Below are 12971 nucleotides of genomic sequence, written 5' to 3'. Positions count from 1 at the left end.
TTATTAATAATTGTATGTCAGGGATTTAATGGATTGATATTGTCATTTTCACGTCGGGTTTTCGGTCAATTGGAAAACTCGACGAAAGGGTTACATTAACAAGAATGTGTTTAATTTCAAAAATTTTATATCAGGTCAGTAGTTTTACTGTTTTATCAATCTCCAGAATCAAGTGTTGGAATGTTTTTTTTTTACATCCTTGGCTTGGCTTGGCTTGAGCTTGGCTTGAGCGTTCCTGGTGAATGTTAATCCAGAAAAGTGCTTCAAACGCATATAATTTATAAAGTTATATTTGTTATGTTTGTGTACTACAAGATACTTATTTCAATCTACTCCACAACCAAAACTGTCTTTAGAGTTGTAGAATATAAGAATAGTGTAAGAATGTTTCGTATTAAGGTGCAACGCATTTGTATAGTCATTTAAAGGTTTATTGTTTAATTGACAAGTTTATATATTCTATGGTTTCCTTTTGTTTACAAACGTTTGACCGTTGGAAATCATCGTCTGCTTTCTTAGACATGTTAGAGTCGTTTTCTCCATAATCCATGTTTGCACTTTCTTGACCTTCATTCGCATAAACATTTGTTTTAGTTTTATCCAATGAAAACTCAACGGAATGCTCAAAAGTCGCATTTTTAAAGATAGTTGAATTTTCATAGGTCCAGTTTTGTTTGGTCTTGCGATAAACATGTTCGTCTTTTCCTTCATGATTTGCAACCAATGTCGTGTATGGTTTTTCATAACCATCATCCAAATCTTCTGAAGCATTAATGTCAGTGTTAGATGATGCTGAAGAATGTTTGTCAGACATAACAGTTGTGTTGCTATTTTCAGCAACTATTCCATAGGTTTCTGAAATAATCTGGGTATTATTTCCTGAAATCGGAACTCATTTTTAATTATTAAACAAAATTAAATGATGTTTATTAAGAATATTATCAGACGAATGCTAATAAATGTAATTTTGGAAGGTCTAATGCAAAAAAAAATAAAGAAATAGGAAACACACTCATGCATGTGTATGTCCATATTTTCTAACAGCTCTTTGTAACTAATTCTTAGGTCTTTTATCATAATCATGCCGTCATTATGATTTTTCTAAACTTACCTGTATCGTATGTTCTTTTATGTACGTTTTATAGATCTAATAAGAAGAGGGATGCGATCGTTAACAAAAGCTTGCTTAATATTTATTTTGTTTTATTGCACCAAATCTCATCAATGTTGGTCACGTGTATCTTAACTTTTTTAATCATCTGAAGAATTTGGTGTTGATTATTTTATTGTGTTTGCTAAATCATTTACAACTTTAACAGACCCTAGGGGGTTCGTAGCTTGAGATACTGTATATACATCTGCCATATATCCAGGACGATTTTATGTATTGGTTCTCGGATACACGTACTCAACACTTTGTTTCCATGTACATGCAAATCATCAACAAAGGATATGTATTACAGTTACAAAATAGCATTTACGGTAAAAAATTAAATCTTATTGCACCAGATGCGCATTTCAAAAATAACTGTCTCTTCGGTGTTGCTGAAGCTCAAAACATAACATAAACGTTGAAAGCTAATAAAAAAAAAAAAAAAAAAATAAAGGTTGTTTTAAACCCGGACATGGAATCACAATAACAGTATGTACCTTGTGGTTGGGTCAGTATGCTGTCTCCTTCAATAATCTCTGCATAATGTGAGCTTTCATCAACATTCCGTTCAGCCGTTTGGATATTAATTGACGTCATCGCCCTTGTTAGGATATATAGATAAAATTATTGCATGTATCAAAAAATGCATAATACAAGCCACAAAGTCAAAGTGTATTTTTTATCATATAGTTCGCGTTGAATGAGGGTGGTCCTTAATTTTCTATCGTTTACTAATAACATTAAAAGGTATTGTCTTAGTTTAGATATACATTTAAATTAAAGGATAATTCAAAGATTTATATATAATAGTACACAATTATCTCTGTCAACATTATGGTCACATTTACCACCTCAGTAACTATAAACTCTAAAAAAAAGTTGTTAATTATATTGAGGTCTAGCCTTCTCCATCTCATGGTTTGCGATTTACCTAAATCGCTGAATTTCTATAGTTTCACTGTCTTCATTAGAGTCTGTTTATTGGTAATGAATTATTTTTAATGAGAAGAACAAACTGAGAAACAATCAAATTGAGACAAACAAATCAAAATTCGAAATGAGGAACTCGATGGATGCCCCTAGAAGAACATGATCTGCTTATCTGTCTGAATCACCCAAGACCACTACTGCTACTAGTGGGGTTTGTGTTGCTGAATCAGTTTTTCTTATTGGTGTGGGTTTTTTTCTATGGTACTTTCGGCTAATGATTTGTATCTCTTGTCTCTTCCTTGCCGCATTCAAAGTATTTCTCTCAGTTAAGCCTATAGACAAACACTATTATGGTGTTTAAATAAATAGGCAGTCATATTACAAAGTGCATCTTACAATACATATTCAACACTCTTGAAATACAGCAGTATAAGCTACTGTATTCATGTCAGTTAATTTGAATCTAAAAACACTAAAACTACCAATTTGACTCAAGACATGCAAAGTAAGAATATCAAAAGAAAAATTCCATAACAAACATCAAAGTATGCATGGAATAGTTATGTTGTATCAACATATCGTGTGTATTTGGGTCTGAAAATCTTCTTATTTACGATCTTCAGGCCTTCTAAGATTACCGATTGGCATTGGGACTCAAAGGTAACTTAAAGTAAAACATTGAGACATATCTTTGTAGGCAAACACGTTCAAAGTATGATCAAGGTCTTCTGCTTCTGTGTGTTTCCTTAAAAAAAACTATTGTTCTACCTGAATACGAACAAAAACATTTTTTTATAGGTTAAATTCCGCCAATGAATCAGTCTCTTTACGGGCTTCCATGTTTTATGGTTTTATGCTGTTAAAAAACTGAACATGCGTAGTACGTGTACAGTTTATCTCCTATTGATTGCACATTAAATATGGGACATTTATATGAATCAAATGAGGTTACAAATGTAATCCAATCGCTTGTTAGATGATACTGTATCAAACATTTGGTACTCATTTTGACAAAATTGAATCAAACTGATTGTAATAGCAGTATATTTTCTAAAACATGGGTTCTAGAAGATATTTGAAACCAATGAAAAAAACTTATGTTTGATTACTTGGCTTTTTTAACAGAGACTGCATACCCTCTCATAGCATATGACATCACATCAGATTTTTTGGGTTTTTTTTTGACGCATATTATTCAGTTGTTTGGTTTCTTTCAAATGTTTGGTATACGAATATTTGTCTTTCTATTGTGTTTTTGTCGTTTTTTTGTATGGCTATGATTGGGTTTTTATTTCTCCTTCAAATCCTCGTCCTTTTGTCAGGTCTACATAGTACTTGAATGAAATTTATCATTTTGTTTATGATTTTAATAAATAGTATACACTTGGAAATATCATAGTGCATACGACAATAGCAGACTTACTTTTTTCTGTACCTGTATTTCGTGTACACTGAAATTTAAACATTAAAATAAAAAGTACACCTGTTTCATCTTCTTATAAATTATAACATAAAAAAACTCAGATTAAAAAAATGAATATACAAAAAGTTCTAGATCATTTGACAACCTTCACAATAATCAACAACAATAATCGTTTCAACACGATTCGAAAACAATATTGTACCAAGACACACATTTACTGTTGACCGTTATGGAATATCCGTTTCACAGATGATAACGGATATGTTCCTAATGTCGTAACTACAATCCCGTATTCCTTTACCCGAATATGACCTACCAAATTAGACTTATTACCGGGTTTGAAATGACACGAGCAATACGACGGGTGCCATATGTGTCTGCTTACCCTTCTGAAGCACCTGAGATCACCCCCAGTTTTCGGTGGGGTTTGTGTTTCTCATCTTTAGTTTTCTATGTTGTGTTTTGTGTACTATTGTTTGTCAATTGGTCTTTTTCTTTTTAAGCCATGGCATTGTCTGTTTATTTTCGACATATGCGTTTGAATGTCCTTCTGGTATCTTTCGCCCCTATTTTTTTAATGTATCAATTATTGCTTTCTGAAATAGTGAACTCAAACTGATTCTTTTTTTTTCTGTTAAATTTCCGATTTTACACATGTGTATTACTAGTAACGTGTTCCTATTCAGATGACAAGGGACGCATTTTCTAAAAGCGTGCCGAGAACGATTGCTGTTCAATTTTAAAAAAGAAACTTTGAAATTTAGGAAATGAAAATTTAAAAACATAAATATTGATAAACTTCGTTCAAGGACGTTGTACTCACAACATACACTATATATGCGTTTGTAAAACAAATAAGTACAAGCATCTTATTTCAAGCGTTCTATAAGTAATAATAGGTCCCTGAATTTCCTAAAGCAAACAACAAAAATATGTTTTGTTCACATGCGTCGTCTTTCAATGGAATTGACATAATTTTCTTAATGTTATATTGTATGGTATGTACACACATTTAAACACTTATCATCACAAAAACTAAAACAGACACTGTGTACTTACAAACGTATACTCCAACTCCAGTCACCAGGACTAAAATAATTACCAGTAATACTATGTTGATGATTTTTCGGGACGACAATGCTTTTTCTTCTGATGATTTTACTGAAATGTATTTTTCAGAATTTTGAAACAGTTATAACAAGTAAAACCATAGGGATAATTTTTCATTTTTTATCATGCATTTATAAGAAATCAAAAGTTCAGTTTTAAATGAAAGAAATTGTATTCAATCGCAGCAGAGATGTTTACTTTTAGCTAATTTAAACGTGGATCCATTATTATTCGTGGAATTAATGTGGAGTTTGTGCGTATACGTGAGCCACGAGTTTAAGTGTTCAACAAATTTGTAAACTCCAATTGGTGTGTGTGTGCAGACTTTTGTAAAACCTTGAAATAAAGTATTCTCAAAAACACAATTTTAATGCGGAGGAAACTAAATAGATAAATTGGCATTGTCCAAATGTTGTTTTTTTTTTATTATATCGACCTATGTTTAAAGGTAAAGTATGAGATAATGAAATCTTTTTGATGGTAAAGCCCTTATATGTGCAATTCCTTGTTACTGTAAAAAGTAACAATTGTGAAATATTATATATCAAAACATGAAATGTTGTAACAGCTTTATAAAGTGGCCTTTCTTACTTTATTACCTGACAACAACAACTACAACAATAACATTAATAACATATAAACCTGAAATAATCACCCTTCATCTTATTTTTGCAATGAAATATGAACTGAGTAACACAAATATTTAAAATAACTCGTTTTTCTTATAATTATAACAATGTGTCCATTGAGCATTAAACAGTAACGTGAGTCCTTATATTTATTCCTTTGAAAGTGTGTTTAGTTGAACAACTTACCAAAATATTCGGATTTTAAAACAATACTGCATTGTCCATAGATGTTGCACACCGTGACATTGAACGAATGCAATCCACCAGCATTCAGTCCATTTAAAACAAAAACAATTTCTGTGCCATTTAAAGTAACAATTGCACCATGAAAAGTTTCCTTGATAAGTATGTGACGTGTTGTCACACCTATTTTTTTTGTTAATGATATACTACCGACTTCAGTAATGTCGTGACATGTGATCTGAGATGAACTATACACATTTACTTTTAGTTTAATCGCTGATTCTTTGGTTATTTTTTGAAATCGTTTGTTGTTAGCAGCAAATACAGGGGGCCCTGTAAAAAAAGAAAGTAACAAAAATTAAAAAAATAATGTAAACGAGTACATATTCATGAGAAGCAATAAGACAGTAATACCGATCCAAACGTTCCTAATTGAGTATGATACAGTGTCTATTCATCAATATCGACTGGAAGTAGCTCTATATTCAGATACGACCTTAGTAAAGTAGCTAAGCAGATGTCTATTTACTTTTTATTTCCACCTTTTGACCTCGTGTCTTGATAATGTATGCTAGTTAACAAGCGACGTGAGCACATAAAGTGTTTGTGTTACACTTTCGCTTTTTGACGCTGGCACTCTGCAATAACATTGGTGAATTGTGACATTTCGAGATTCGCAATCGCCAGAGCCTATGTGGGTTAGTATGAGAAATTGATTAACTGATTGAAAATTGACTATTAACTATATTTTCAGCACGATAGACTATTTCGTGGCAGTTTTTGTTAATGTAGAAAGCCTAAGTTCCCCGATAGAAGTACCGACATTCGCTAGAAAAACTCGCAATAATAGTCAATTAAGTTTGGAATCGAACACACCTGCCACGTGCGGGGCCTGAGTTCGAAACATGTTGCTAGGCTAGTAAACTATTTAGACCGCTCGGTCATCGCAGTCCTTCTGTGATATCAAAGGCTAAATAACTGTTGAATAAACTGCAGTTTTAACAAACATCAAAAATAAAAAAAGAATAAAAAACAACATGATTCCTGTATAATTAAATGCATATTCTTTAAAAACTTATGTTTAATCCAAACGATAAATTTCTTTCACATCCCTTTCTTACAATGGACCGACAGCGTATTGATTGATCCTAAAAGACCTTTCCATGTTTCACCCATTTTGTAGTGTTTCGTGCTATTTTGCTTACCACGGGATTTAAATTATATAAGTAGATGCTTTCTTGTTTAATCTGCGAGGTAAACAAACACAGTCAAAAGTGTATGCAGACAATAAAAGGTATGCTTTGAAAGTTCTGAACAGAAATATATTGTTGAGGAGAAACATAAATTATTATCATACATACCTTCAAATTCAACATATACCCTCTCTTGTTGAAGAAAATTCCCGTGATAATCAGGAATGCCGTTTAAAACCTTGCATATGTAAAATCCGGTATTTTGATATGTGTTTGATACGTTAACTTCTGGTAGTTGGCGATTTCTATCATCTGTCGCGCCTAAATATCTTATATGCTCGTCAAATTGCGATCGATGTTCCCACGGAAAGTAATTATAACTATCGGGTTTTCCGTGGGCTATGCACTGAATTTCCTTGAGCATACTGTCTTCCGATAATTTTCTCTTCCGTACTTTAACAACAGGAGGATCTATACGAAAATAATTTAAATGAATATTAAATAGAACGATACAAGATCAGTATTCTAGGGAAAAAAATAAGAAATTAAACAAAAGTATTAACGTAAAAATGTCGTTTAGGAACAATAGATGAAGTTTAGATCAGGCCGCTGTTTTGCCTGTCCGATTTTTAAAATTGAAAAATATTGTACATCTACCAAACGAAATCATTAAAATGGTAATAAGACCCAAGTATGTTAGACATCACAGTACTGTATCAATATGTTTGAATTATCACAAAAATAGTTTTGTTATAAACTGTACCTTTTCGAATTATGTGTTTGAATATCAATTTGGTATATTTTGCCTCTGTTTTTTATGCTAAAAAATGTTATGTGTATAGAATATCTTTGTTGCATCAAGACTTATAGTTATAGTAACAGTTGTTTTTCTGATATTGTTTTACATCTCCCCCCTTTTTAGCTCACCTGGCCCAATGGGCCAAGTCAGCTTTTTTCATCATTTGGCGTCCGTCGTCCGTCGTCGTCCGTCATCGTCCGTCGTCGTCTGTTACCTTGTACAAAAATCTTCTCCTCTGAAACTACTGGGGCAAATAAACCAAACTTGACCACAAGCACCATAAGGGTATTTAGTTTAAAAAAGTGTCTGCCAACCATCATGACCGACATGGCTAAAAATAGAACATAGGGGTAAAATGCAGTTTTTGGCTTATATATCTGAAACTAAAGCATTTAGAGCAAACCTGGCAGGTAAACTGTTTGGCAGGTTAAGATCTATTTGCCCTGAAATTTTCAGACGAATCACACAACCCGTCGTTGGGTCGCTGCCCCTGAATTGGTAATTTTAAGAAAATTTTGCAGTTTTTGGTTATTATAGTTAATACAATTATAGATAAAGATAAACTGTAAACAGCAATAATGCTCAGTAAATTAGGATCTACAAATAAGTCAACGTGACCAAAATTGTCAATTGACACCTAAAGGATTTATGGCTCTTTATAGTCAATTTTTACAATTTTTCGTAAATTTTTATAATCTTTTTCAAAAATCTTCTCCTCTGAAACTGCTGTGACAAATTAACCAAACCTGGCCACAATCATCATTAGGGTATCTAGTATACAAATGTGTCCGATGACCCCGCCTGCAAACCAAATTGGTGGACATGGCTAAAAATAAAACATAGGGGTAAAATGCAGTTTTTGGCTTATATCTCTGAAACTTAAGCATACAAAGCAAATCTGACATGACTAAAAATGTTCATCAGGTTAAGATCTATCTGCCCTGAAATTTTCAGACGAATCAGACAACCCGCTGATGGGTTGCTGCCCATGAATTGATAGTTTTAAGGAAATTATGCAGTTTTTGGTTATTATCTTGAATATCATTATAGATAGAGATAAACTGTAAACAGCAATAATGTTCAGCAAAGTAAGATCAATTAGTAAGTCAAATAACTATAATTATAAATTGACCCCTGAAGGAGTAATTGCCCTTTATAGTCAATGTTTAACAATTTTTCGTAAATTTTTGTAACCTTTTACAAAAATCTTCTCCACTTACTCTACTGGACCAGATATAATTAAACTTAGCCACAATTTTCAATAGTGTGTCTTGATGAAAAATGAATATGATGACCCTGCCATCCAACTAACATGACTGCCATGGCTAAACATAGAACATAAGAGTTTACTATAAAAGTCTATAGGAAAATTGTAAAAAAACAATTTCAAATGGTCACAACTTGAAAACTAATTTGAATAACGATAAGGAGTCTTCAGTTTTTTTTTATAAGACTACAATGGGATGACTTGATTTTTTTCCATAGTAGTGTGCAATTTTTTCAGGGGGGGAGGGGGTCCTTATAATTTCTGCTGATATTTCAAGCATTATACAGGCCATGGGTGAAGTAAATTTGGAGAGGAGGGGTATTCAATTTGGGAGACTTTCATGACAGCATCATTTTGCAATTGTTGTTAATTATCTTGAATATCATTATAGATTGAGATATACTGTAAACAGATATCAAGCAAAGAATGATCTACAAATAAGTCAATATGACCAAAATCTTCAATTGACATCTTATTGAAGTTATTGTCCTTTAAAGTCATTTTCTGCAATTATAAAAAAAAAATGGTAATTTTTGTAATTTTTTTCAAAAATCTTATACTTTTAACATGTTTAACTTAACTACTGGGTAAAATTAAACCAAACTTGGCCTCAATCATTATCAGGCCATTATAATACTATTTATTACGATTTTAACCTTATTTTACATGATTTCCAAAACCACAGTAGATACATGTGAGGGACACAGGCTCTTGGGAGCCTCTAGTTTATTAATATTGTATTTATATTGTGTCATAGATCAAATTTTTTCTTTCAGTGTATGTTTACTTGTTTTTATTAATATGTGTTTTTGATTGAGTTAAGCCATTTCAATTGATATTTTATAGTGTGTCTTTCTATATTGTAATTTTACACCACTACTCCAGGTTATTGTGAATGTTTGCGCCTGTTTAAACGTTTAAACCCGCTGCAATTGTTTGCACCTGTCCTAAGTCAGGAACATGTTGTTCAGTGGTTGATGTTGTTTATAAGTGTTTCTTGTTTCTCGTTTTTTATATAGGTTAGAGCGTTGGTTTTCCTGTTTGAATGGTTTTACACTAGTCATTTTTGGGGCCCTTTATAGCTTGCTGTTCGGTGTGAGCCAAGGCTCCGTGTTGAAGGCCGTACTTTGACCTATAATGGTTTACTTTTTACTAATTGTGACTTGGATGGAGAGTTGTCTCATTGGCACTCATACCACATCTTCTTATATTTATTGGTTCATATATATATACATATGTTGACAGAAAACTACGTGTGGAATGGGCTTTTCAGGTCGTATAACACTTTCAATAAGTTTATGATATCACAGTAAACTCAAAGGTAACCGTTCTTCACTCAAGTGTCTGGATTATATCAACATGAGAATATATCCAGAAAACATTAACAATGTTTTGAATGCTGGAATAATACGACGTTTTCAAGTTCCATGTTTTAAATAAAAGTTCTTATAATACCTTCTCTTTTTATATTCTTGTTACTGTCTTGGCACTCCCCGGGTTGACAAGAATACGTGTATCAAATACTATTTAAAGAAAGTCTTACATGAAATAACGAGCGATACCTCACTAGATGTGTTTCCAATCTCGTTCTGCACAGAACATGTGTAGTTGCCAGTGTCAAATCGGCTGACGTTACTCATCTTATAGTTCAATGAAGATTCACTTGTTGAAATTAACTTTTTATTTCCTGCATACCATGAAATTGATGTAGTTGTATTATTGTTTCTTGTGGCACAATAGAGATCTACTGTTGCGCCTTCCACAATTATATTTTCCTTGACATTTACTTTGATAGACGGTTTGTCTGAAAAGTTATTTTCAAACACTTATATATGAAAAATACAAACATACACCATGAATGACATGGATAAGCAAGGGCAATTTAGGGTGATTTAGAAAGAAATCAAGAGCTCGGAGACGATTGGTATCTAATTAAGTATCAGATACTTTTCCGTTGTGTCTTTTATGTAAACGTGTTTTTCTTCTTCAAATAACAGCTCTCCCATTAATTAGATTATATTATCAGTGGGTTCAAGAAACCAGTGCTTTCTAAAATAATGCGAAGTAATCGGTTTTTAAAATTTCTTTTACAAATGTTTGAAAATCACTTATACGTTTTTGTAACCATTTATGTTTTGAAAAGGTGATTATATTAACAGTTATAAATTTGCCACAAATTCTAATGACATTTTGCATACGAGTAAAGCATATAAAAATTATATGAACATGATGAATATCAAAAATACTATTAGGGAATTGTTTGACTTTAAGAAATATAGCAAACAAAAAAGTATGTAGAACGAGGTGCAAAGTATAAGATGCACATACATACCGGAAAAAATATTGAATTAATTTACTTAAAATTTCTTTTTCTGAAAATCTAGTCTTTTGAAATCATGTGTTTTTGACTTGTAAATTTATAAGAAAATTGAAAGAAGTCACCGAATTCGTTTTTGATGCATATATCTTTAAAAATAATTTTGTTGACAAAAAAATCAATAAATACATGACTTTTGACTTTTCGGTCCTTTTTTCACGCTTTTGAAATAATTCAACTAATCAAACCCCAATACAAATATGAAGATTTAACTAAAAATTGTATATTAATCCAACGGAATTTCTTATATATAGCATTATACAAAAAAAATTGTGGGGTAGGATTTCGGAAAACAATGTAAATGTCAACAACGGTGAAACATTTTCGGATATTGAATTTGTTTTATTTCAAAAAGGCTGAAAGTTACATATATATTTTTTTCCATATTCATGGGCAGTTACTTAATCTTTATTTGCATGCAAAATGTTAAATTTGTTCCGTTATATATGTCTCTAAAATGCTATTTATACAACTGAAACAACGCTTTAAATTCATGATTTTAAGTTACACCGAATGTAATACAGGACATTTTGAAAATGCAATCAAACTACTTTTTAAATATTTGTTTTAATCTTTTATACCGAAGATTCATTAATTTCTTGAATACTAATGTTCGTGGATTAAGGAAAAATTGTGTTATTGAAGATATTTCGTGGCTGTATTGTTAAATTAGGCATACAAGCCTTTATAAGATTATGCTTTGTTAAAATACACAAAATACAAAATGTAAGCAATAAAGTGCATTAATCTGCAAGCAATAATAAATAATGTAAGTCATCTTTCTAAAAGAAAACTTCCTTTGTCGCTAGAGCAATTGATGAAAAATCAAATGTTGCTCATTTTTGTGTACTTAGTATTAGATGCCCTTTGTGTTTAATGAGGTACATACTTTATGTTTTTACATATATGTAGTACTAAATTAAAACTATTACCTATGACACAGACCACTAAATTAATCCTCATCCAAAATGCTAAAGAGAAAATACTCATATCCAAAAATAGTTCTACAATAAAAAAAAAGACAGGATTGTAATAATGTAAATAAGATTAGAGGAGTCTATTTACTCATCAAATATAATATTTTAGAATAATAGTGTTAATATTGTCCATGTTGTCGTTGTTATGCCTTTTTGCTCTTTGTAAAATTCAATGATTGTTCTTTTTGGTGTAGCTGGCGTTTTTCATTTCGGTTTGAGTTTGTCCCTAACACATACATGTCAGAAATGCACCACATATACACACTACGACCTACAAAATTAAAAGAAATTCCTTTGCATTTACATTTTCTTACGAATAAATACACTTTTGAAATGTTCAATATATGCAAATAAGTTAACTATAAAATACAAATGTATACCAATTCTGGCATATTCTGAATAATAAAATTGAGACATTACCTCTGATTTGAGTATTCAGTGATATAACATTTGATTAATTGATTCTGCAACTAAAAGTATAGTGTGTTACTTTGAAGTTCATATATAATATTTTCAGGAAATGGACTCGTATTTTAGTGACAATGATTTTATTGTTTTTTTTTTCAAAAATAAAGTGACGTCTTTTCAACTTCGTTCCTAATTTGGTCTTTTTCACTTTATTGATTTGAGCGTCAATGCTGAGTCTCTGTAGACAATCGCGCGTCTGGTTTAAAATAAAAAGCCGGGTAACTATGATGCGTTTATTATTAATGTATCAACGAGGTTACAAGCTGATTATTTTTGTACTATCTTCAATAAATAACTGTTACTATCATCGCAGTAAAAATTGAAAAAAGTATCAGCATTTAATCATATTGAACATTTAATAAATGAAAATACACACGAAAAAAAAAAACATTCCCACGGTTGATATTTCAATTCAATCAACACATAAGAAAGAGCTTTCAGTGATTTGGTGACCCTAAAACT

General features: G+C 31.6%; 1 protein-coding gene across 2 annotated transcripts; it reads right to left on the bottom strand.

Moving 5' to 3' along the window:
* Positions 1-264: 264 nt before the first annotated feature.
* Positions 265-12550, bottom strand: LOC127717859 (uncharacterized). Of its 2 annotated transcripts, XM_052223715.1 has the most exons (9): positions 12462-12550; positions 11997-12068; positions 10231-10491; positions 6790-7092; positions 5432-5761; positions 4566-4667; positions 3507-3534; positions 1651-1754; positions 265-879 (listed from the first exon to the last, which is right to left on the bottom strand). In XM_052223715.1, exons 2-9 carry the CDS (start codon positions 12052-12054, stop codon positions 431-433), a joined length of 1635 nt encoding a protein of 544 aa, XP_052079675.1. In that variant the 5' UTR covers positions 12055-12068; positions 12462-12550; the 3' UTR covers positions 265-430. The 2 variants fall into 2 exon arrangements, with proteins under 2 accessions (XP_052079675.1, XP_052079676.1); XM_052223716.1 differs by lacking the exon at positions 10231-10491 and having other exon boundaries at positions 266-879.
* Positions 12551-12971: the final 421 nt, after the last annotated feature.

This window comes from Mytilus californianus, unplaced genomic scaffold (assembly GCF_021869535.1).
Source record: "Mytilus californianus isolate M0D057914Y unplaced genomic scaffold, xbMytCali1.0.p SCAF_10, whole genome shotgun sequence".
Taxonomy (NCBI): domain Eukaryota; kingdom Metazoa; phylum Mollusca; class Bivalvia; order Mytilida; family Mytilidae; genus Mytilus; species Mytilus californianus.
Note: the sequence above shows the minus strand (reverse complement) of the source record. Positions and strands in the feature narration are given on the sequence as shown.